At 37.9% G+C, this 26,529-nt stretch overlaps 1 protein-coding gene across 1 annotated transcript; it reads right to left on the bottom strand.

Annotated features, from left to right (window-relative positions):
• Nucleotides 1-13,608: 13,608 nt before the first annotated feature.
• Nucleotides 13,609-23,169, bottom strand: LOC136232312 (calcium permeable stress-gated cation channel 1-like). Its single transcript, XM_066021389.1, has 13 exons — nucleotides 22,858-23,169; nucleotides 22,623-22,768; nucleotides 22,213-22,533; nucleotides 21,974-22,120; nucleotides 21,052-21,187; nucleotides 20,859-20,960; nucleotides 20,671-20,790; nucleotides 20,504-20,584; nucleotides 18,601-18,941; nucleotides 17,441-17,686; nucleotides 16,042-16,366; nucleotides 15,637-15,870; nucleotides 13,609-14,053 (listed from the first exon to the last, which is right to left on the bottom strand). The coding sequence occupies exons 3-13, from the start codon at nucleotides 22,521-22,523 to the stop codon at nucleotides 13,769-13,771; spliced, it is 2,328 nt and encodes a 775-aa protein (XP_065877461.1). The 5' UTR covers nucleotides 22,524-22,533; nucleotides 22,623-22,768; nucleotides 22,858-23,169; the 3' UTR covers nucleotides 13,609-13,768.
• Between the last annotated feature and the right edge of the window lie 3,360 nt (nucleotides 23,170-26,529).

Here is a 26,529-nt window from a genome sequence, read left to right on the forward strand (position 1 = left end):
CTCTATTATAAAACATAAATATTTTTGTTCCTTATTCTGCACCAATTGCATATCAATTCGTTCAAAAAAATAGATTTCATGTTTTTTATATTTTAATAATAAAATTGGAGATTAATATTTATAAATTCGGTGATTTTTTTGTCCAATTTGTACAAAATACAGTATATTTTTTTTCACATCTCAACATATGTTTATGATTTGTTACTGATAAAATGACACACGTGTGAAATGTAGATAACAAGATTCATGACCAAGAAGACAGTTTGATAAATTATTTCTCAAATTGACCCAATTTATCAACGTTAGGGGTAAAATTGCTATTGACTTCCAACACCAGGGGTAAAATTATACAATTTTAGACGTTAGGGGTAAAATTGCTCCTGGCCCAAAATGTTAGGAGTATTTTTACACCTTAACCCATAAATAAATATATTAAGTTGCAAATATACAAAATAATGAGGATAAGGTGTAAAAATGATCCTAACGTTAACAAACAAGCAATTTTACCTCTAATTTTGGCGGCCAAAAATAATTTTACCCCTAATTTTGGCGACCAAAAATATTTTTACCCATAATGTTGGTAAGTTTAATAAATTGCAGACATCATTATAAAACACCATATACTTTGTTCTATATTATGTACGAATTTCATATCGGTTGGTTTTAAAAAAAAAAAGATTTCACATCTTTTTCTGATTTAATAATAGAATTAAAGATTAATATTTTTTAATTCGACGAAATATTTGAATCTTTTTCTAACTCGTATAAAATATAATATATTTTTTTAGTTTTTTTAAAGAACATCTACTTATATGTTTATGATATGCTGTTATGAATGCTAAAATAACGTATATATAAAGTGTATATGACCATTTAATGAACTATTTCTCAAATTGACACAATTTACTAATATTAAGAATAAAATTACTTTTTACTTTTAATATTATATAAGTAAAATTGTATTATTTTAAATATTAAAATTAAAATTGCTTCTAGTTGTGAATATTGAAAATATTTTATCCTTATTCTGAAATAATATATCAAGTGACTCGCAATTTTTAATTCAAATGTAAATTCTTAATTTTGATTTATTTAATATAATGAATAGATAAATATAATTTTAAGTTTAGTGGACATCTGAACTTCAAATCGAAATCTTTAAATTAAGATTATTTTCTTATTTAAAGTATTTTTATATTTAAATTTTTTTTATCAAGGAGTCCAGAAATTTGATATCCATTAATGAACTTTTTATTTCAAAAGCGGTCCAAAATTATATTAGTTAAACTTAGGGATGTAATGGAACGGGACAGGGAATGCATTTTTCATCCCCGTTCCTTGATTAGTTGGGGATTCCGTATCTCCATTCTCGCGAGTTAGATAGGGATAGATTTATTCTCATCCTCATTCTGTGGGGATTCCTAATCTCCGTTTTCCAAAACCCTTTTTCCACTTCTCATTCCCTGTTCTATATGGGAATTATCGTTTATATTTCAAAAAAAGTAAAGCCTAAAGCTTTTAAGGGTCCGTTTGTTTTATCTGCTGTTTGCTGTTGCTGTTTGCTGTTTCCTGTTACGGTTTGCTGTTTGCTGTTTGAAAAGGCTGCTGTTCCAAAAAACAGAGATTCCCTGCTTTTATAAAAAACTACTTTTCGGCTACAAAAGGTAAACATGAGGTGTCTAACCAAACACCTTAAACTCTCCTTTTCAAAGTGAAAAGGCAAACAGGAAGTCGAAAAACAGCTACCAAACACCCCCTAAGAAGCCGTAGCTAATAATGTCAAACATCAACATTTATTCTTAAAATTTTCATACCGCAACAAATTAAAAATTAAAAACAGTCGATCACCTAATTTAAATGTACTTAAATCATAAAAAAAAACAATTATCACGGGGAATAGTTGGGGATCCCTATCGGGGATTAACATGAGTATTCAATAAAAGCTTTTTGGAATACATATCTTTATCAAATACGCAAGTGTAAATATTTTATATGTTTATTGTTATATAGTGATGCACGTGGGACAAAGAAGTAGCTCACTTACATGAGTGTTTACTCTTATTTTGCTCTAAGAATGCCAAGATAAGAGTGTGGTTGTTTTTTAATCAATCGAGAGCTTGTTTAATAATAAAATCCATCTCGTAAGAAACAATGGACAAAAATCATTAAAGTATAAGATTTCTATATACATATCAGTATATAAAGAGATCACATGAAGATCTGTTAGGAAAAGTTAAGGTATAACTTAGACATATTTATTGCCGAAAGTAGTTCTAAAAGTAAATGAACTTAAGGTTAGATGGTAGGAACTTCTTAACCGATGTTTTCATATTGTGTTTTGAAAATGCACTTTCTTCGAAAATAAAAAACAACACGATAACACACGAGTTCATGTCATGTGTGCCCAACGACGCGGAGATGGAAAAAAATGATCTTAACTTTTTCCTAATGCAAGGCTCTTTTTGTAATCAAATCATTGAGGATTGCGAAACTCTTATTCATAGAACATTTGCTTGTTCTAAAAAGTATAATTTAGATTTGTTTGTTTTGGTCGGATTCTCGCATAGGCTAGATGAATTCAGCTCGGAAGAGGACTGATTGGATAAGCAAACTTTAAATTATGATGAAAATAACATAGTTAAAGGGAACGATTATCACTTACTCATTTCAAGTTATGTTTCACAGTCCAGTGTGTAATTGTGAAAATAGAATTCTATAGAGATCCAAGTAAAAGAATTCATGAAATGTGATATGAAATCTGGAATAAAGGCAGTGGCGGATTTTATATTGATGTTTTTGTAGTATTATATGAGATCTATATCTTTAACAAGTATATAACAACGACGTTCTCGATGGTATGCTAGTCACATGATCTATTAACAAATATTAAAAGAGAAAGGTAAAACGAATTTACTACGTGCGAGTGAGAGATGTAAAAATTTCCGTCCGGATTAAAATCGGGTTCGGATGGAATCTTATTGAATTTCAGATATTTTTCTAATTTAATTAGATAATTAGAAATTCTAATTAAATTAATACTATTTTGCAAAGATACTCTAAGCGTGTTCCTCACATGAGCTTCCCCAAATAAATAGAGCATCTAAAGAGTACATAAATAATGGGTAAATTACATGCCCACTGAATTTTACCCATTATTTATGTACTCAGAACTTCAATTCTTAACGGTATGGTCACTAAACTTTACACTATTTAATACTAGTGGCCACTCAATTTTAACCAAGTCCTCAAAATGACCGTTAACGACCTCAAAATAAAAATATTCAAGAATTAATGTTGTTCAGAACGATATTTACCATGAAACCATATTTTTTATTTTTCAAAATCACATTTTTTGGAGATTTCTCTCTCTAAAAATTCATCTCTCTCCTAACCAAACAACACTTAAATGACCTCAAAATGAAAATTTTTAAAAATTAAAGTTCCTTAGAATATCATTAACTCTTCGAATTTTTTATTTTCAGACCGTCAGCGGTCGTTTTGAGGTATTAGGTGGCCACCGGTATTAAAAAGTGTAAAGTTCAGTGGTCATACTGTTAAGAATTGAACTTCAGTATCCACGATATTAAATGGTTAAAGTTCAATGACCATGGGTGTAATTTACCACAAAAATAGACAAAGAAATGCTAAATCTCACGTGGGAAAATAACTTATTAACAATAGAAGAATCTTCCAAAAAAGAAACAATAAGAGAAAAAGACAAAGAAACAACTATCACAATGTTTGTATGTTTATCTTTTATCTTTTGTTTATCTTTTACCTTTTTTTGGCTAAGTAATTAATATTTACTTCTTTTGCTGTAAATGTAAGGTAAACTACACTCATGGCCATTGAACTTTATCCATTTTCACATTATGATCACTCAACTTCATTTCTTCCAGGTATGACCATTGAACTTTACACTTTTTAATACCGATGGCCATTTAACGCCTCAAAACGACCATTGAAGGCTATAAATCCAAAGCCTTAATGATATTCTAAGGAACTTTAATTCTTGAAAATTTTCGTTTTGAGGTTATTTAGGTGTTGTTTAGTTAGGAGAGAGAAAGTGAATTTTTAGAGAAAGAAAGCTACAAAAAAATGTGATTTTCGAAATTAAAAAATGTGGTTTCATGATAAATGTCGTTCTGAACAACTTTAATTTTTGAATATTTTCATTTTTAGGTCGTTAACGGTCATTTTGAGAAGTTAGTTAAAATTGAGTGACTACCGATGTTAAAAAGTGTAAAGTTCAGTGGCCATACCGGGAAGAAATGAAGTTGAGTGGTCATAATATGAAAATGGATAAAGTTCAGTGGCCATGAGTGTAATTTACCTTACACTTCAGCCAAAAAGAAGTAATATTACTACTTACCGCCAAAAAATAAAAGATAAACATGTGCCTTATGGCACAGGTTAGATTATCCGCAAAACTAATACAAGACACGCAAAGAAAACATGGCCTAATACTAGTGTTCAAACGATTGAATTGCCCTACCAAGAAAAGGAGAGAGACTCTTCATTCTCTTTACTTTTTCTTATAGTTGATTGGTCTCTTTTTCTCAACTCTCTGCTGATGGTAACTGATATCGAAATATCCTCAAAATATATGAATTCTGCTTCCAATGACCTGCAAGATAGTAAATAATTAGATGGGGGGTGGAGACCGGCAAACCGTCTCCGATGCCTAAGTTAGTATATGAACACAAAACTTAGGGAGGATGTAAATGAGTTTTAGTATATAGAATTGTGTACCTTCTTCTTTGAACTTGGCTCCTATTTATAGACATTTGAGCTTAGGTTTGGATACACTTGTCATCACCATATTGGTCTGGAATCTAAACTCCCATACCAAATGGCTTTAGCGTGTGATTGAGGTCCGAAACCATCATACTTACCGTTTCTTTTGAGAATCTTTGGGGACCCTAGATAGACCGGTCCAAAAGCATGGTTTAGTGGGCCTTTGATAACCATTCGAGGTCCACTCTTCATTATACACCATATCAGTAACTTTTTCTTCTCATCGACTGGTCTCTTCTTCTCAGCTCCCTGCCATGGTCGCTACCGCCGTCCAACTTCTTTCTTCCTCCTCCCATTTATATTTAGATTTAGTTTTTAACTTCAGATCTACTTTTTCTTGTGGTTTTGAAGTTTATATAATTTATGGAACTTTTTTTCCTGTCAGATATGAATGTCCGAAAAAACCTAAAAGCATCTCCAATAGAGGGTGCTTAAAAGAATGATTAATGATATGACACTTGATTTGGCAACTTTCAAATAGTGTCATCTATCAAAATCAGGGTGGTTACTTAGCAAGGTTGCCACCGAACCTTGCTTGAAGGTTGATAAACTTTTTTTAATATAAAAAAGTGATTTATTTAAATTTTTTTTGGTAGAAACAGGAAAGGAAAACAAGCAAACAAAGCAAACTAACCCGGGATCAGCCTAGGAAGGCTAACCCCAATCCTATCCTCTAAAAGAAGAGACGAAAGAAAGATGGGAGGATCAGAAAGGGTAGAAACACCTAACATCCCCTCATGCCCAACTGCCGCCAAGCGATCCGCAACCCGGTTCTGTTCCCTGTAAATGTGGCTGAACTTTAATAAGACAAATAGCTTTAAAATAGCTTTGATAAGATTTTGGCTGTTAAGACAAATAGCCTGGTTATCAGAAATCCTGTTGATTGCCTCCATGTTATCAGATTCCACAGATAACCTCTTAACACCCAGGCTAATGGCAAGCTTGATACCCGAGAGAATACCCCAAAGTTCCGCCGAAAAGGAAGAACCCATCCCTAGGTTCTGGGTAAACCCAGACAACCAGGCGCCACCCGCATCGCGAAGAACTCCTCCGGTAGCAATTTTGCCATTGCTAAGGCAGGAGCCATCTGAATTCAGCTTCACCACCCCTTCTCTTGGCTTGCTCCATCCAACGAGGTGGACCTCTCTTTTCTGGGTAGACCTGGCAAGGGGATCCCCTTTGAAGCTCTCAGTAATAATAGAGAGTTTTTTCGAGAAAAAATCAAGTAAGTCAGGAATAAAGACAGTTTTATCAGCAAAAATCTTCTCGTTCCTCCACTTCCAAATTTGGTGACAGATGATAGCAAAAAAAATGTCACCATGCTCCATGTTAGCCATTAATTTCCCACTAGCACCATCAGAGAACCAGTCATACTCAGAGTGGGCCATGAAGGAAGGAAGAATGTGGTGAGGGAGAATGTGGTGAGGGAGAATTTTCTTCCACACCTCTTTACTCTTAGAGCAATCCCTCAGAGCATGGCACAAAGTTTCATCATGGCCTCTGCATCTACTGCAAGCTCCTGAATCTGCCAAGTGCCGTCTGTGCCTATCCGAATTAGTAAGCAACCTGTTCTTGACTCCCAGCCACAGGAAACTCCTAATACGGTAAGGGATTTTAAGGGCCCAAATGGATTTCCAAGTATCCGAGAGAGGATCGGCCCTGTTAGGGGTAAAAGCTTCAAAGGCTGACTTGCAAGAATAAGTGCCATTGTTAGTCAGGGCCCAACAATACCTATCCTTGTCTTCCTCATGATTACTAATCTTAACTCCTCTAATTCTAAGGAGAGTCTCCAGGCTAAAGAAGGTATCAAACTTTGACCAGATCCAGTCTCCCTCAGAGTCCACCACATCGGCAATTCTCCAGTTACGGATGTTACTAGGGGGGGGAGCTACACACCTCTATAAGCGGTTTGTCACCAATCCATGTATCATACCAGAAGCTGATGGACTTACCATTACCCACCTCCAGGCCAACCCTCGAGCAGAACTCTGCAAACACAGCGCTAAGCCCTTTCTAGAGGAAGGAACAACTGACAACTCTCTCCTTAGGGCCACCAAAGATTTTGTCTTTCCGATACTTACCACAGAGAAGACGAACCCAAAGAGAGGATGGGCATTGCCACATTCTCCAGAGAAGCTTCATTAAAAGGACTTTGTTGTTGTCCTTAGCTTGTCTAATACCAAGACCCCCCTGCTTTTCGGCTGGCAGACCTCCTTCCAAGGGACCAGGTGAATCTTTTTCCCTTCTCTAGACTCTCCCCAAAGGAAACGCCGGTTAATTTTGTCAAGCTCGTTGAGGACCGGCTCAGGCAGTCTACAGGCTTGCATGATATGATTAGGAGCCGCGTAATTGACAGACTGGATTAAAGTAAGACGGCCTGCTAGGGAAAGAGAATTAGCTTTCCAACTAGCACACAAACCGTTAGTTTTGTCCAAAGTTTCTTTAAAAGAGGCTTTGGAGACTCTGTCGCTGTGGAGAAGGACCCCAAGATACTTCCCCAAAGAGTGAGTAAGGGGAATGCCGGAAAGATCACTCAGCCTTCTACACATGCCTTTGTCCATGTTCTTAGAGCAAAGCATCCGAGACTTTTGGATATTAATCTTCTGGCCAGAAGCAGCACAGAAACAATTAAGGATATCCATCACCACACTAATTTGCTCCTCATTCCCTTCCACGAAGAGCATCACATCATCAGCGAAGAACAAATGGGTAATAGGAGGGCAATATTTGTTGATGGACACGGGATGGAGAATCCCCTTGCTCACAACCTCTTGGATCAGGTGCGACAATCTTTCCATAGTAATAACAAAAAGGAATGGGCTCATAGGATCTCCTTGACGAATTCCCCTAGAGGGAGAGAACTCATCAGACATATCTCCATTGATCATAACCTGGAAAACAGGAGAGGAAATGCTATCCTCAATCAATTTCCTCCAGCTCTCCGTGATACCAGCTTTCTTCAAACTATCCAGAAGAAAACTTCAGTTTAATCGATCATAAGCTTTCTCCGGATCCAGTTTGAGAGCCACGATCCCTTTCCTACCTTTCTTCATCTTCATGGAATGGACCACCTCCTAGGCAATTACTACATTGTCCATCATTTGCCTGCCAGGAAAAAAACTCCCTTGATTCTGGCTTATAATCTCCGAAAGGATCCGCCAGATTCTATTAGCCACAATCTTAGTGATAGCTTTATATAACACATTGCAAAGACTGATCGGCCTCATCTGAAGAAAGGAGGAAGGTTTATCAACTTTTGGGATCAGAACCAGGAGGGTTTTATTAACCAGCCTAATATCGTTGGAACCACCAAAAACACCTAAAACAAAACTGTAAATGCCCTCCTTCACAGTATCCCAGTGTTTATGGTAGAAACTAGCAGGAATACCATCGATCCCTGGAGCCTTAGTAGCTCCAATACTGGAGAAAGCCAGATCAATTTCTTTCTGGTCAATAGGATGGAAGGCTTCCTTAATAGCATCCTCCCCCAACCTAGGAAAGGAAATCCCAGAGTGGGCACTATTCAGGTCCACCTCTTCCTCTTTAAAAAGGTCTTTATAGAATTCAAGAGCAAGGCGTCGAATATCTTCATCCTCAAAGGCCCAATCACCATTGGAGTCTTTGATAGCATCGATCCTATTCCTCTGCCTCCTAATAATCATTGAAAGGTGGAAAAACCTGGTATTCCGATCCCCGTCCTTAATCCAAGCCTTCCTAGATTTCTGGAACCAAAGAATCTCTTCCTGTCTAAGCACTGCTTCCAACTCGTTTTGGAGAGATCTAAGATGACAATTCAGACTGTGATGGAAGCGGATCTCCAAACAACGTTGAATGCCTTCCATCCTTCTTAAAAGTTTGTTTTTCCTTCTGATAATGTGGCCAAAGATGTTTTTATTCCATCCTACCACATTCCTCCTGAACCCCTCAGCGGCAAGGAGAACATTAGAGTGAGGTTGCCAATTGTTTTTAACAAAATTCTTAAACTCAGGATGTGAATCCCAAGCAACAAGATACCTAAAAGGTCTATTCCCTTTAAGCCGATTACATTTAACCAGCTTAACGAGGATAGGGCAATGGTCAGAATAACGGAAAGGGGGATTAAGCACGTTGACCTCGGGAAATCTATAAATTGCAGCAACATTAGCGTAAACTTTGTCTAAACGAACAAACACACTATTCCTTTTCCAAGTAAACTTGTGACCAGCGGCTCCCAGGTCCGACAGCCCGCATAAATACATACTCTGCTTGTGATTAAGGCACCAGTTCACATAATGATTACCCCCTCCTCTCTGATCACTCATAAGGGCAATGTCATTAAAGTCCCCAGCCACCAACCAAGCATCCACCATGCTAGTACTAATAGAGTACAGGATCTCCCACAGCCTTCTCCGGTTAGTCAAAACAGGATCGGCATAAACAAAGGTGACAAAGAAAGGTTTATTACCAGGGTAACACACCTTACTATGGATGAATTGATTGACCATACTAATAATGTCAATATTAACTTGACCTGGCTTCCAAAAGAGCCAAATCCCCCCGCCCGACCAGTAGCCTCCGATCTGACACAACTCCAATTCTTAAACTTTCTAACCACTTCATCTGCTTTGGAACCACTAACCTTGGTCTCCATAAGAGCAAAACAAGAAGGATTAAATTGTTAATTAGATCATTAACATGGATGCGGGTTGCCTTGCTCGCCGCACCTCTAACATTCCAAACAAAAAAGTCCATCAGAAAGGAAGACTACTAACACAAGCCCATACCCTAGATCGGGTATTTATTCGGGGCTCCGGAGAGCCTAGAAGAGGTGCTAGAAGGCCCCCTTTTATCCCAAGAATCCAACACACTATGGTTCTTTTTAGGGTTAGCTTTGGGTTTCTTCATATTCAACTTATTGACTCCCATAGATTTTTCAATTGGAACATCAACAAGAGGATTCAAATTACTAACCTCATTAGTCATCACTTTTCCTATTGAGACAAAGGTCTGGGAACTCCCTTTGGCACCAGCTTTAGAGACAAAAAGAGGATTAATAGATTCACCTAGGATGGAGGCTGGCTCGGCCGATTCAAGGCCTGGCATGCTTAACTCCATATGCTCATTAGAAGGATCTGAGTCCTGTCCCTCCTCAATAGTCAGGACACCGAACCTTGACCCCGAACTGGATGCTGAATCCACACCAGCATCACCACCCCTCTTGATGTCAGGGGGCCTAACCTTGATCTCAGGAGCAATATGGAGAGAGGTCATCTCATTACTGATATCTGGAGAATGATTCCTAGCAGCATTAGCTTGTGGCTTCCTTCTAACCGACCTTTTGGCAAGCATCCATGGGCCAAAATTCCTTCCTTCACATTGACTATCCTCAGCTCTACCTATGATAGGTGCCACCATATCCTCCACCACCTTCCTCTTTTTAGGACATCCATCATAGGTATGGCCAAACATGCCACACTCGTAGCAGATATTGTGTATACCTTCATATTCAATATGAAAGACCTTATTCTGAACGCAGAATTTGGACAGAAGAGGCTTAGCGAGATCAATGTCAATACAAACCCTGGCAAACTTGCCCCTCACTGCCCCAACGGTAGTCTTATCAACATGGTGAACTTTCCCAACAAGGCCACCAATCTTATTCAAGAATCTTTCATTGTAATATTCAATAGGTAGACCTAGGAATCTAACCCAAGTAAGGATCCTTTCGCAGAGCAATCATGAGGATTAAAATTTGGGACCTATGGCCTCAGCGCCAAAACATGATTGGAGATAATATAAGGTCCACCATTAACAACAGCATTGAAATCTTCCGCCCTTGTAAATTTAATGACATAATAGTCATTCTCAAGGTCTGTAAGGGTAACCTTCCCTTTCTTCGCCCATTGTGCCTGGATCCTCTGGGCAAAGTAATTGAAGCTAATCCTTTTCCCAAGGACCGTGACAATTAAGGATAACTTCCACTTCGATCTAAGGATTCGTTTATCTTCAGAGGAAAGACGGATCACCGGGCACAGCGGGTCCTCTTGATCTCCATCTTCAACATCAGAGTCGGAGAAGAATTCCTCAGACTCATCCTCGATAATATCATCCTCCAACATGGGTTCCTCCTCGACTACCCCTGACACCTTATCTCTCCAGGATACTTTCCCCATATCGTTTTCTACAGTGAAATTATTCACCTTATCCACCGGTTTCCATGAACCCGGATTAGTATTAAGGTATGTGGTATTTTGGCCCGCAGCCCCCTGGGCCAGCGGTCCGCCCCCCGGGACAGCCTCCGCCTCAAATTCTGCCCTAGAGCCAGGGGCCACTGCCGAAATCTGTGCCTGGGCAGCAGCCCCCGTAGAGTGCACAACCGCGGCAGGACAGCCCTTAGCCGCAATGCCCTCCTGACCACAGCCCTGCGCGGCGCGGGCCGCGTCTCCCTCAGATTCTGGGCGCCGCTCACTCCCATCGCCCACGCCCCTCGCCAATCCTCCCTCGACACTCCCCGGCACCCCGCGCTCCATCTCCTTCCCTTCCCCTGCCGATCGGATCTCGTCATCCAGATCCCACCACTCCCTCGTCTTCTCCACCCTCCCCTCACCTGCGCTACCCGAACCAGGAGCCGGATCCGGCCCCTTCCCCTCCCTAATCGCCGGCCGACCACGTTCCCGAGACCGATCCCTCACTCTCTCCCCGCTAACCCGTCTCTCGCCGCCTGGCTCCACCAAACTTCCATCGCCCCCCGTCAAACCCCCACCATGCCCAAGATCGGCACCCTGCGCCGTCCCGACCGCCCGAATCCCCAGCCCCTGCAACGTCCGGCCGCCCGCTCCCATGCCAACCAACTCCTTTGCCCTAAATCTTCCTTTGTCGCGTTCTTTTGTCATCAGAGAGAATTTTTCGACTTTTTGGTTTATTATTATTTATTTAAAGAAAGAGTTAATGATTTTACATATTTTACATATTTATTTAATTAATATTAGTGCACATTTTTTATAATATTTATGATTAAAATAAATTATATATAAAGTAATAATTGTGGAGACATTGTGGAAACTTTTAAAGTTGCTTACTATTGGAGCATTTTTTAACAAAAGTTGATAAAAATGATTTGGATGATTGAAAAAATAAAATATTATATTTTTGTATGATGTGTTAACTCTTTAAAACAATTCTATTGGAGACTTGTTCATGAGCCGGGCTCAGATCGGGCTATCGGGCTTTTGTCTAAAATTGCTCAGTCCAAGTCCACCTGAGCCCTCTCTTAATTTAGACGGGCTCGAGCTCAAAAATCAAATCTCAAGCCAAATCCATATAAGCCCATCTAAATATATATGTACAATTTTTAATAATAAAAATTTAATTTATACTTAAAAATAAATATTAATATATAAATATATAAATTTTATTAATTAATATTAATAGGTGGACCGTGTTGGATCGGCCCGTGCTATTTTTATAAATCTCAAGCTCGTCCAAAAAAAAGGCGGGCTTTAACGGGCCTAGGCCAGACTGGGCTTAGAGACAAATTTTCATGTTCAACCCCGGCCCAAGAGACACGGGCTTGGGCGGGTACCCGGGCTCGTGAACAGGTCTATACTAACGGTACGTTTTTAATCTAATAGAATGATATATATCATTTTTATCCCCAAAAAAAATATCAATCGCCCTATACTTTTGAAACATTATCAACTTCACATTAACACATGGATTTTAGGAATCAATAGATCATTTTAAGCAAATTCAGAATATAAATAGTACATTTTTAAAGTATATGGAGACAATTAAAATTTCTGGACAAAAATCCTATCTTTCAATTTGGGTTAAATGCACAATTAGTCACTCAACTTACATGGTTGTTTTAAAATAGTCACTGAATTTCAATTTGTCTCAATAAAATCACTTAATTTTGAGTTTTATTTGAATTAGGCCACTTCGGCAATTTCAATGGTTAAAATACATCGGAATAATGTCATAACTGACATATGACATGAGATAACTCAAATGTATAACCGAATGACACGTGACAACCATATGTCGGTTATTTTTATGAAAAAAAACTAAATTTTGTTTTCTTTTTAATCAAAATAACTGACACTTGAATGTCAGAAGGCGCATAAATGGATGTCATATGTCGTTTCGATCAAATATCTGAGTTAACTCATACTGATGTGTCATTTATGTCATCATTCTGATCCCTTTTAATCACTGGAATCATCAACGTGATGAGACAAAATTCAAAGTTAAGTAATTTTTAGGGATGCAAATGGGGTGGGGATTCTCGTCCCCATCGGTGACCCGCCCCGACGGGGATGGGGAATCCCGATAAGGATCCCCATAGGACGGGGATGTGGATAATTTTATCCCCCGTGACATGGATAGGGCGGGGATACCTTTCCCCGCCCTATGGGGATCCCCGTCCCCGCTCCGTTAATCCTCAATGGGGGATCCCCAATTATTTCCTGTGATAATTAATTTTTTTGGATGATTTTAAATACATTTTAATTAGGTGGTTGGTTGTTTTCAATATTTAGTTTTTTTTTATTTGAAAATTTTGAAAATGGTTGTAATATTTGGTATTATTAACCACTGTTTTTTAAACGTTTTTGCATTTACTGAACTTTTAAACATAAACGGTGATTCCCCGCGGTGAATGAGGAATGTGAATAACGTTTTTGGAACATCTGTAAACGGAGAATGGGGATCAGTTTGTCCCCGTTTAACTCGTGGGGATGGAGATGGTGAATCCCCGACTAGTCGGAGACGGGGATGGAAAATACATTCCCCCGTTTACATCCCTAGTAATTTTATTGAGACAAATTGAAGTCGAGTGACCATTTTGAATTCAATTACGAACCGAGCATTTAACCCCTTTCAATTTACATTCATTCATTCATATTCTTGAGACCACAAAATCCATATACTCAATTGGCCTCTCTTCCTTTCTATACAACAAAAAATCTCACTGTTTTTCATCCATTTTAATTTACAAAGCTGCAGCAGCAACCTCTGGATCTTCCCTCACATCATTCAAAGATGGCCGCGGGGAGGAAGCCCCGCTGACTCTGCTGGGTACGGGTGTGTTTCTTCGCGATTGGCGTTTCGTAGGGACTATAATTGACTCAGTTTCTAACTCCTCACTTGTATCCCCATCTTCGTCGTCCTCTTCAGCGGCTTTGAAAACTGGATGCTCGTATGCATTTTGAAGGTAAGCTTTCAAATTCAGGTTCGGTTCCCTTGCTCGTTCAAGTGTATCTTTCATCAAGGCTTCCTGAAAGTCAACGGATACGAATTATGTCAACTATATTTGAGAAAAGAACGAAAAAATCGACACTGATATCTCGAGAAAGGCGATTTTCGGCTCCTTGTAGGAGCAGTTGGCCCTCCTTAGACGGATCATGTTAGACATGACACGTTAATTCGTGCATGATCAAAGTGGTTTCACTAAGTATTACAGGGAGACTGTAAAGCACGTACGTCTAATCATAGTTATTAAAGGTGCATGGCGCACTAAGGCGGTAGGGGTCCTGGAGCCTTGGCGCATGGCGCATGCCATAGCGAGACAAGGCGCACTTACAAAAATAAAAATTATAAAAGGCCTAAACCATACGCAGCCCCCTGAACTTACGGGACGACCTATTTGCTCCTTCAACTATTTAAAAATGGTATTAGCAACCCCCTATTTCATGACAATGTTCTTAAGCATAAATTAATTTTAAAATGCAAAATAAACCCCACGAGCTAAAGTTAAATACCAAATCCTAAGTTCTACTCATGATCAAAAGTCTCCAAATTCATCACTCATGTTGAATTCGAATTCCCCTTGGCTGCTTTTCTATTTGAATTCGATATCTGTATTTTGTTCTACTAAACTTCTTCCTCTTATAATAAAGGCTTAATACATCATTTGCCCCCTGAACTTGTCAAAAAAGTTTGATTGGCCCCTGAACTTTCGAAGTGTCTCAATAGCCCCCTAAACTTGCGTAAAATATAATCAGTTAATCACTCGGTTGGAAAAAAAGTAAGTTAAATGCGGAAGATTTATTGCATATATCTTTAAAAAAGTAATACGATCAAGGCCGGGATATGCGGTTCTAATATTAGAGAAACAAATTTTTATAGTTAAGCAAGTAGAACTTCCTTTTTAATCTATTTTATGAATTATGTAATAACAATCTAAGACGTGTACAATACATATTCCGCATTTAACTTACTTTTTTGCATCCGAGATTATATTATACGCAAATTCGTGGGGCTAAATGAACATTTTATGCAAGTTTAGGAGGCTATCGAGACACTTTGAAAGTTAAGGGGTCAATCAAGCTTTTTGGACAAGTTCATGGGGCAAATGATGTATTAAGCCTATAATAAATGGCGCAAAATGGCGCACCAGGAGCGTGCCATGCCATGGGGGTGTCATGGCGCTAAGGCCTGCGCCTGGTGTGCCATGCGCCAAAGGCATGCCTTTAATAACTATGCGTCTAATAGACTTTTCCCGGACATTATCAATTAAATATGAGAATACTTAGCAACTCATATATCAGCAAGGAAAATCAACTTGAAGCTCTTACAGAAAACACACGAGAATAAACGAAACAAGCCAAGGGTGGCCCGGTGCACTACACGTCACTGCTAAACGAGGGTCCGGGAAGGGGTCCCACCACAAGGCTGTATTGGAGGCAAGCCTTCCCCTGCCAATTTTTTTGGCAAGAGGCCGCTCCTAAGACTCGAACGTGACCTCTCGGTCACACGACAACAACGCTTACCGTTGCGCCAAGGCTCGCCCTCAAACGGAACAAGCCAATTGAAAAAAAATAAAGCGACATTTGGAATAAAGACGATACAAATGCATACCTGTAACGGAAATCTAACAAACGCAGGTTCATAGCGGCCTTTGCAGTATCTATAAAACCATATTGTGAGTACAGAAAGCACAACGAGAAATGGCGTTGACTGAGCAGCTTTCTTTGTACTCAACAATCCAATCAGAAGCACCTGTGATATAAGAAGAGCAACAATGACACGTCCATGAACATCGGGCCAGAAAGCTGCAGCGCTTTCGTACTCTTGGTTGTAAACATTTATGATCTGCAATTTTCACACACGAACGAAAAGGTTAAAAATATCCCAAGTCATAATGTGTCCTCCACATTTCGAGCTCTCCGAATTAGTAGTATTTGAGTTCATACGCTTAAGAGGTATCTCGGTCAGCTGAAATTATTTGATGAACTTTATACAATAGAAAGATGGAGTGTTTACCTGATGACGGAACACAACATAAGCGAAGGCAAAGAAAATTATTATGAACGGGAGGAGGACCGGTGTTACTGTTGCGTATACAAGACCTAAGAGAAAATAGAATTGTATACGAGGTTCCCCGTTGTTGAAACTGAGACCACCCGGATACATAGCCTCTTCCCTATCCTTTTCGGTCTTGACTAGCAAGGAATTCTTCAGGTGGTACAGAATTAGACGTCTCACCATCAAAACTTCTGCTGCTATTCCAGCCCATCCATCGACCATTATGTAGGTAATGAAGAAAGTTGCTTTGATTGGAATAGCCACACCAATTGTTTCCGGAATTCTGCAATGTTTATAAATTAATAAAAGTTAGGATAAATATGAATCACCATTGAAATTTCAAAAATAAAAAAAAAAGACTTTAATAATATGTTGCACGGAAACGGAAACGGGAAATGAAACCGAAATGGAAACAGATACCGGGAAACGTTATTTCTAAGAAAAATTAGCTGTGAAACGGTAATGGAAACAGAAAAGAAACCGAAACGGAAATGGAAATGGACACGAAACGTGGAAATACTAATAAAGAAGAGTTTTTGTGCAGAAAATGACAAGTTCTCGGCCAAATTCATTGAAGACCATGGTTGTTAACATCCGACAGCATTGAGCCTAAACTCGTCATTTTCGGCTCAAATCATCCAAGAATAAGACATGCCTAAACCATATGAAGACATGTGCCCAAAATCCATGGAATGCAGACTGGTACGTGTCTAGACGAGCTCATTTGAGCGGAAAATGACAAGTTCTCGGTCAAATTCATTGAAGAGCATGGTTGTTAACATTCGACAGAAATTTGAGCCTAAACTCGTCATTTTCGGCCCAAATCATCCAAGAATAAGACATGCCTAAACCATATGAAGACTTGTGCACAAAATCCACGGAATGCAGACTGGTACGTGTCTAGAAGAGCTGATTTGAGCGGAAAATGACAAGTTCTCGGTCAAATTCATTGAAGAGCATGGTTGTTAACATCCGACAGCATTGAGCCTAAACTCGTCATTATCATTTTCGGCTCAAATCATCCAAGAATAGAACATGCCTAAACCATATGAAGACATGTGCCAAAAATCCATGGAATGCAGACAGGTACGTGTCTAGAAGAGCTCATTTGAGAGGAAAATGACAAGTTCTCGGTCAAATTCATTGAAGACCATGGTTGTTAACATCCCTAAACTCGTCATTTTCGGCTCAAATCATCCAAGAATAAGACATGCCTAAGCCATATGAAGACATGTGCCCAAAATCCACGGAATGCAGACTGGTACGTGTCTAGAAGAGCTGATTTGAGCGGAAAATGACGAGTTCTAGGTCAAATTAATTGAAGAGCATGGTTGTTCAAATGGTAGGAGAAACATACTCTTTAGTAGACTGCTTGATAAAAGTATTCAGTTGTTCAAATGCAGTTCCGGTGATTATGCTCCCAAGAAATACATTCACGACGTTAAAAATGTAGAATCGTGTTGCTGCTCGTCTTTCCAGAGACGACAGAGATAAGAAGCCTTCGAATTTAGACATGACCATCAATATTGATGGTAGAAAGATCAAGAAAAGCTTCAATACAATTCCAGGTAGAAAACCTTGGATAACCGATTTGATAAATGGTCTGCATTATTAATCAAGGAAAGTTAGTATTAATGTAAGAAAAAAAAATAGCTTAATGCATATTTACACGGGTAAATTACATACATGGTGTACAACTTTTGTCATATTTCACACTTAGTTATACAACCTTTTAGTCATCCTCTAAAGTGTACAGTCAGTAATTGTGACAGGTCAACATGAAGTCAATGCGCCATGTCAGCAATCTGACCTCCATAAAAGTCAAAATTGCTGACGTGGTGCGTTGACTGGTCAACTTTTGACTTTTATGGAGGTCAAATTGCTAACATGGCACGTTGAGCAGTCACAATTACCGGCTCTACACTTTAGTGGGAGGTCACCAAAAGGTTGTACACTTTAGTGTGCAAAATTGAATGTTGTACACCAAAGTGTGAAATAGGACAAGGGTTGTACACCAAAGTGTGAAATAGGACAAAGTTTGTACACCAGGTATGTAATTTATCCATATTTACACCCTCAAACTTGACAAGTTTTGCCTATTAACCTCCTCAACTTTTAAAATAACTTATCAAATACTTATAGTTGGCTTTAAAACCCTATCACACACCTATAGTTGGCTCATTCAGACCTCCTGCACACAAAATCGTTGATCTGTCATCTTTGACATGGGTGGCATTTGCGTGCTACAGAAAAAAAAAAAAAAAAAAAACGCGTGAATTCGTTCTGTATGACACTCATTTGTCATTTTGACAGATCAATGATTTGTGTGGAGAAGGTCTAAATGAGCCAACTATAGGTGTGTGATAGGTTTTTAAACCAATTAGAAATGTGTGATAGGTTATTTTAAAAGTTCAGGATGATAATAGGCAAAACTTGAGCAGTTTAAGGGCATAAATATGCATTAAGCTGAAATAAAAAATCTTACTGTCAACTAGAGATTGCGGAAAGATCACTAACGTTTCAATAATGGGCTTCAAAAAGGCAGCCCGTTTCTCAATTCCCTCAATGCTTGCAAGAGATTGCACAAATGCAATTGGGATTATGAAAAAGAAGGTTAGAAAAAAGAATGCAACACTCATTATCAGTCTCCTAACCGTGAGCGAAACATACGGTATGGCTAGATTTCGCCAATATACATCACGTGGCTCGGGAGCCCATTCTGTTAACCACATAGTTGGATTTCTCGTTTGTTGAGTTTGTGCACAAACAGCTGCACTCCATCGACTTTTGAACGAAACAAATGCAGCTGGCATGATAGACTTCGGATCCTTTTCGACCCTTCCCCTCTCATCTACTATCTGGATAAGCAACATGGACAATTCACGATCGAAAATTAGAGCTTCGATGGTGATAAAAAAAATATATATATATATATTCAACAGAAAAATACAAGCATAATTATCGTCCTCCGGCATAAAATTCCCCCTTAATTTCTTCTCTAAAGCTATTTGGTACAAGTTTGCCAATCAGCAATCACAGAAAGACTGCAATGTCCAAGTACTACTATGGAAGTAGAACGGTAAATGAGCCGAGCAGCTCAGTAGGGCTGTAAATGAGCCAAGCCACTCATGAGCGGCTCGGTGTTTGGCTCAATAAAAGCTCAACCATGTTTGGCTCGATTTATAAACAAGCCGAGCTTGAGCTCAGGGAAGCTCAGCTCGATAGCTCGCGAGCAAGCTCGATTAAGGTTCACGAACAAGCTTGATTATAATATGGGTAAAGTTCAAATAAAACCCCTGTGGTTTCACTAATTTTCAGATAAAGGACTGTGTTTTACTTTTTGTCAAAACGAGGACAGAGGTTTTCAAATTTAGCAAAATAAGGACTTTTTCGATTAATACTATTAAAATCACCCTTGACGACTTCAAAAATGACATATTTTAAAAACTACTAATATTCTAAGCAACTTTAATTCTTCAACTTTTTTATTTCGAGTTTATTTAGATGATATTTGGTAAAGAGAGAGAAAGTTAATGTTTAGAGAGAAAGTTCCAAAAAAGATGATTTTCTAAAATCGAAAATGAAGTTCCATAGAAAATATGGCATTGAACAACTTTAATTCTTGAAAATTTTCATTTTCAGATCGTTAAAGATAGTTTTAATAGCATTATTAAAAGTGTGAAACCTCAATCCTCGTTTTGACAAAAAGTAAACCATAGTCCTTTATCTGAAAATTAGTAAAACCACAGGGGTTTTAATTTGAACTTTACCTTATAATATTAATGAACATGCTCGTGAGCAAGCTTGTTTCAATTATTTTTTAATAATAGTAATTATATAAAGGGGGAAATGTAAAACAACGTAGTTTTGTGTAAACTTTAGTTTTGTAGGTGTCAAAACTATGTAGTTTTGTGTTAAAGAAATTTCAAATGAAGATAATGGATGAGTTGTTCACGAGCGAAGTTCGTGAACAGAATTAACGAGATGCTCACGAACTGGATGTTGAGTTCGAGCTAGTCAATTTTCCAACTCGCCTTGATTACATCCCTTTATGGAAGGACACCAAATAAATTTGCCCCTAAGATTAATAGGAAAGATCAATTTTACCCTTATTATACAAAATAGCGGAATTATGCTCCCACACTAGAAAGTTTAACTCAATTGTACCCTCATAACAATCTAATTATGTTTTAACCTTTTCTAAGTAAATAACGATGAAAATTAGTGATGAAACTCCGTGGAAAAGGGTAAATTGAGCTAGTGTTTGTACCATCAGGGAAAAATTGAGCCGTTTTCTACAATGACGGAAAAATTTAACTTCCCTGATAACCTTACGATAAAAATGGACCCTTTTCCTTATATCTTTTAAAAATTTAAAGACAAATAAACACTTATTGAAAAACTTCCGGTTGCAACTTACTTCTTTTGATAGTTTCTCAATCGCGGATGTGTAATGTTCAATTGCGTCCACCTTTTTGCCCCAAAGTCCAAGAAAACCAGTCTGCGAGAGCAAGAGCGAACAAAAATTAGCTCAGAAATCATATTTGAACATGAATCATCAGTCTCGAAAGACGCATTTCAAAGTACCTTCATAGTCGGCTTCAGAGCTTGGTTCTTAGAATACTTGATTTGATAGTAGTCGAGCCAATTCTTCATCTTTTTTTTCTTCTTTACCAATTTAGCTAGTTTGTTTGCATTATAGACGAGCTGCATCACTTCTCTAAATTAAGAACCGTTTTTGACAGAATAAACATATCAGCTTTTCGGAAAATTACCTGATGTGTAAGATACTGATCCGGATGATTAACCAGAAAAAAGTGCTCCACTAGCTCACTTACAGATTCATCTGCATCTGGAGGCACGTTCTTAACGAGGACCTATGGAGATTGATACTAGTAAGTTGTGCCAAACACACGATTGAAAACATAATATCTGAAATTTAACACGGGCGGGGGTAACTGATCTTACTGTAAATTGATTTGGACGACGTTTTTCTGAGGAAATAAAATTCAACCGCATATTAGCAACTGTTTCATACTCCTTCAGTAACACGAAGCAGGTCCAGAAAGTAACGGCATATGACATCACTATATGCGTCCAATATCTGAAAAATCAATATATTAACATGAGTGAATAACATTACAATAAAGGAATAAAGCTGTCAAAGCACAAAGGAGAAAAAACTAATACTTAAACTGAGAAATACGAATTAACTAAGTCAAAATAGCTGCAATGAACAAAGATTCTGAGAATTTTGCTCAGACACAAGTAATAAAACGGGATTTTTACTCGGAACAATGCTCGCAAAGAGCATTATTCCTTTCAAATAGCCCGGTTAGAAATTATTCCAGAGTAGTGTTGGGTTAACTAGGGTAAAGTCAGACGAAGTTCATCCGACTTCTTTACAAAAAGCGTCACCCAAGCATTTAAGCTTGGTTATGCTTCCCAACAAAGAAGTCGGATGAACTTCATCCGACTTCCTAACCAACCAAATAACTTATAACTACCCAAAGTCTTTTTTTTCTCCATGTTTATACCAACTTTATAATCAACAAGGAAGTCGGATGAAGTTCATCCGATTTCCTTGCAACTTGAAGTCGGATGAAGTTAATCCCACTAAAACGTAACCCAAGCTTAGAAGCTTGAGTTACACACTTTGTAAAAAATTTGTACAAACTTCGTCCAACTTCTTTACAGTTTTGAAGTCGGACCAACTTGAGCGAACTTTCAGTCTAGTTAACTCAACACTATCTAAGAAATAATTTTTTAACGGATTTTTTTAAAGGAATAATGCTCATTTGGAGCATTATTCGGAGTAAAAATCCAATAAAACGTCAATAAACGAATAAGTCAAAAAGACTAGGCAGCAATAAGGAGGGCGGTCTCTTACCTATCCGATCCAAGAGGTATATTCGAAATCGAGAGCTTATCGATATTGCTGGAAGTCACATTTACAATTGCCAAGCTGCCATTAGACCAATTAACCGGAACCAAGATAGCCCAAGCAAGGATTGTAATAGGAACAAAAATCTTAAGTCTACATCACAAACAACAACAACAACAACAAAAAGATTAACTCCAATAAACTACATTAACTAAACCCGGATTAAAAACGAACTAACTCCTTACCCTATCAAGTAAATCCGCAAGTAAACAGCATAATCCAACCCAGCATGTTCAATAAGCTCAGGTTCAGGCATTCTAAGTGCTTCTGGCATCCAATTTAGGAATCTCAGGTAAGATCTAAAGTCTAAATTGACAAAACGGGTCACAAAACCCGAATGAGTCGGACTACCTCTCATCCCCATAACATACCATTTAGGAAAGTAAACCCTATCATTAAAGGGCTGTAATCTCAAAATTGCAAAAGCTACAAGGAAAATAAATGCACTCAAAAGATTTATAGCTGCTGAAACCCCAATATCTCCTAGAGTCGCCATTTATATTGATCTGCAGAAAAAGAAGAAGCAATGAAATTAGAATCATAATCCTACAATTCAAGCATTCAATTAGGAAAACTCAGTCTATAAGAACCTTACTTGGCTGAAATTGAATTTGTTCCTCAAATTCTAACCAATGAGTCTCAGAAATTGGGGGTTTTCAGAAAGTTGAATAAGGGAGTGTTTGGATTTGCTTTTTAGCTGCTGAAACCCCAATATCTGCTAGAGTTGCCATCTATATTGATCTGCAAAACAAGAAGAAACAATGAAATTAGAATCATAATCCTACAATTCAAGCATTCAATTAGAAAAACTCAGTCTATAAGAACCTTACTTGGCTGAAATTGAATTTGTTCCTCAAATTCTAACCAATGGCTTCTCAGAAATTGGGGGTTTTCAGAAAGTTGAATAAGGGAGTCTTTGGATTTGCTTTTTAGTTCAACCTAAGCAACAGTATGATTCCCAATTTCCACTAGTTGTGGAGGATAAGTATTGAAGAAGCAAACAAACACAACTTTACTTAGAAAATCAAACCTAATATAATAAGAAGTAGTAACAAACAATCTTCAGCAGAGAGTATTGTATGTTATTCTTAAAATTGCAGAGTATATATATGAATAACTGAATGTTGGGGATTATTACTATTAGTGAGAAAAGTAATGATTTTTATATTCATTTTTTCAAGGGTAAGTGAGATTATAAAAGATTAGACTTTTCGATTTGGGGGTTAGTTTTACTTGCTTTATTAGGGTAAATTACACCTATGGCCACTGAACTTTACTAATTTTTAGGGTATAGCTATTGAACTTCAAAATATAATATAAAAGCTACTAAACTTCACATTTGTTACATCTACGTCCATTAAACTTTAATCAACGCTTCAAAATAACCGTTGAAGGTCTCAAAATAAAAAATTCCAGAATTAATGACATTGTAAAAATCTTTAATTCTTGAAAATTTTAATTTCGAGATCATTTAGGCGTTGTTTAGATGGGAGAAAAAATGAATTTTTAATAGATAGAAAACTCCAAAATTGGTGAATTTAAAAAATTAAAAATATAGTTTCATGGTAAATATCGTACTGAACAATTTTAGTTTTTAATTATCTTCATTTTAAAATCGTTAAGAGTCTTTTTGAGAAATTGATTAAAGTGATCACTAGTATAACAAAATGTAAAGTTCAATAACTTTTATACTATATTGTGAAGTTCGGTGTTAATACCTTAAAAATTAATGATATTCTAAACAACTTTAATTCTTGAAAAATTTTATTTTGGTGTCATTTATGTGTGTTCAGATCAGAGAAAAAAAATGAATTATTATAAGGAGAAAGCTCCAAAAATTGTGATTTTGAAAAATAAAAAATATGGTTTTATAATAAATATTATTTTTAAACAACTTTATTTCTTAAATATTTTTATTTTAAGGCCGTTAAAGGTATTTTTGAGAAATTAGTTAAAGTTGAGTTAAAGTTCAATGGCTTCTATGTTATATTTTTGAAGTTTAACCCTATACCTTGAAAATTAGTAAAGTTCAATGGCCATGGCTGTAATTTACCCTTTATCATTACGTGGTAGGAGAGAGAGAAGTGAGATCAGTCTTACTTGTACCATGTCGGCAACATGCCACGTGGATTTATAAACGGCTTCTTCTGCAAATCGGATAGGATGTACAGTGTTCTAGTCCATAAAACGCTGCGTTTCGAGGTTAATGATGGAGTGATGTGAAGCGTAGTTTTTCCGTGGTCGAATCTATGGTGGGTGACAGCAAATGGATGATGTAGTAGCCTGAATTAATGGACTTCTTTTTTCTTAGGTCGGATTAATTGATTTGATTTTATATTAATTAAATTAAAATTTAGAGAAAAGTATAAACATATAAATTTTGTGATTTGACAGAAAAAGAAAAGCTATTTTTTTTTTTTTTGAAACAAAGAAGAAATATTATTAAGGAATAAAAGCCAACCAATCTAAATGTAACAAAGGCCGAATAAAATCTGGAGAAAGAACAAACGAATAAGGGCTAGCATAAGAACGTGACCCCGTGCCAAAGCATGAGCGACTGATAAACCCAATTTCCACTCTTCGAGCGAGTGTCAGCTCCAGAAGTTAAAGAAAGAGAATAGACTTGATATTATTGCTTGCCAAACTAAAGAACAATTGAGGGCTATATATATAGCCTTAAGAATCCAAAACCAAAAAGGAAAAACAGAATCCAAAACCAAAAAGGAAAACAAGACATAACTTCTTAAACAACTAGGATACTAAAAATAGAAAACTAATCCTAACTTATTAAGGATTATTCCAATCCTAACTTATTAAGGATTATTCCATCACATAATCAGTTTGCCATGTTGGCACATGTCGAACCCGACTACTCCGTCTTCTGACATTTCCGCCATCATCAATAGGGGTCGTATCACTCCTCCCATCTTCAAAATGGACCTTGTCCTCAAGGTCATAATAAGGGTATGCCCTTTTAAAATCCGATAACCACTCCCAAGTAGCATTCTCTAGAGAACAACCCGACCAAACCACCAACACTTGATCCTCCATTCGCTCATTTTTCAAAACCTGCCGTGAATCACAAATGGTCAATGGACTTTCCTCGACCCGGCCTTCTTCTAGTTCAATGGGCAATTCTCCACTAGCAACTTCATCAGAACCGTGAAATGGTTTAAGCAAGGAAACATGAAAAACCGGATGAATCTGACTTGTAGAGGGCAATTGCAAGCGATATGCGACAGCACCTATACGCTCAACGACCGTAAACGGGCCATAATAGCGCTTAGCAAGTTTATGAGAAAGTCGAGAGGCCACCGAAATCTGCCAATATGGTTGTAATTTAACCAAGACTTGGTCCCCGACAGAAAATTCTACTTCTCGGCGTTTGCGGTTAGCGATCATCTCCATCCTTAATTTAGATTGAAGCAGATTCTCTTTTAAGCGGCGAAGTAAATCATCGCGATCTTGTAACATCTCGTCAATAGCAGCGATTTTAGAAGCACCAGGTACATACGGAATTAAATGGGGCGGAAGCTTTCCATACAAAGCTTGGTAAGGCGACATTTTAATGCTCTCGTGGAAACTAGAGTTATAAGAAAACTCAGCCCAGCCTAAGAAAGAGTACCACAGTTTGGGACGATCAAATACCATAGCTCGCAGATATTGTTCTAACCCACGGTTAACGACTTCCGTCTGCCCATCCGTCTGTGGGTGATAGGCTGTGCTATGTTTTAATTTGGTCCCACTGAGCTCGAACAGATGTTTCCAGAATTTACTAAGAAAGATGGCATCCCTATCGGACACAATAGATTTAGGGAACCCATGATGTTTAATTACAATATCCACAAATAACTCAGCAACCTTCTGAGCATGGTAATTTGGGGGAAGTGCTCCAAAATGTGCATACTTAGTCAAGCGATCGACCACCACTAAAATCACTGAGTACCCTTTTGATAACGGCAATCCTACAATAAAATCCATCGTAACGTCATCCCACACAGCTTCCGGTATCGGCAAAGGCTGCAATAATCCCCCGGGTGCTTGCGTGGAGTATTTTGTCTGTTGACAAATTGTACAATGACGAACAAAATTCTCTACTGAAGCACGCATGCCTTTCCAATAGAATAACACCGAGAGGCTTGCTAATAACTTCTTAATCCCACAATGTCCCGCGAATGGAGTAGCATGAAATTCACGAAGTAAGAGCTCTTTAAGAAGCGAATGCGTACCAATATAATAACGATGGTTGAATAACAACAACCCATTTTGCTGTCTAAATCCTGTCAAGACCTCTCCTTGCGACAAACGATCGTGCAACTCGCGCAGCTCTTTTAATTCCCTATTCTCCCGCCGTAATTCTTCGAGCAGCCCCACCACTGGACAACTCAAGGCCATGAAAACTGATTGGTCCGCTGCTTCCTCCTCGTGAATACGAGATAAAGCATCTGCCGCTATGTTCGTGCTTCCTGGCTTATATTCGATAGCAAAATCAAATCCAAGGA

This window comes from Euphorbia lathyris, chromosome 6, assembly GCF_963576675.1.
Source record: "Euphorbia lathyris chromosome 6, ddEupLath1.1, whole genome shotgun sequence".
NCBI classification, from domain to species: Eukaryota; Viridiplantae; Streptophyta; class Magnoliopsida; order Malpighiales; family Euphorbiaceae; genus Euphorbia; species Euphorbia lathyris.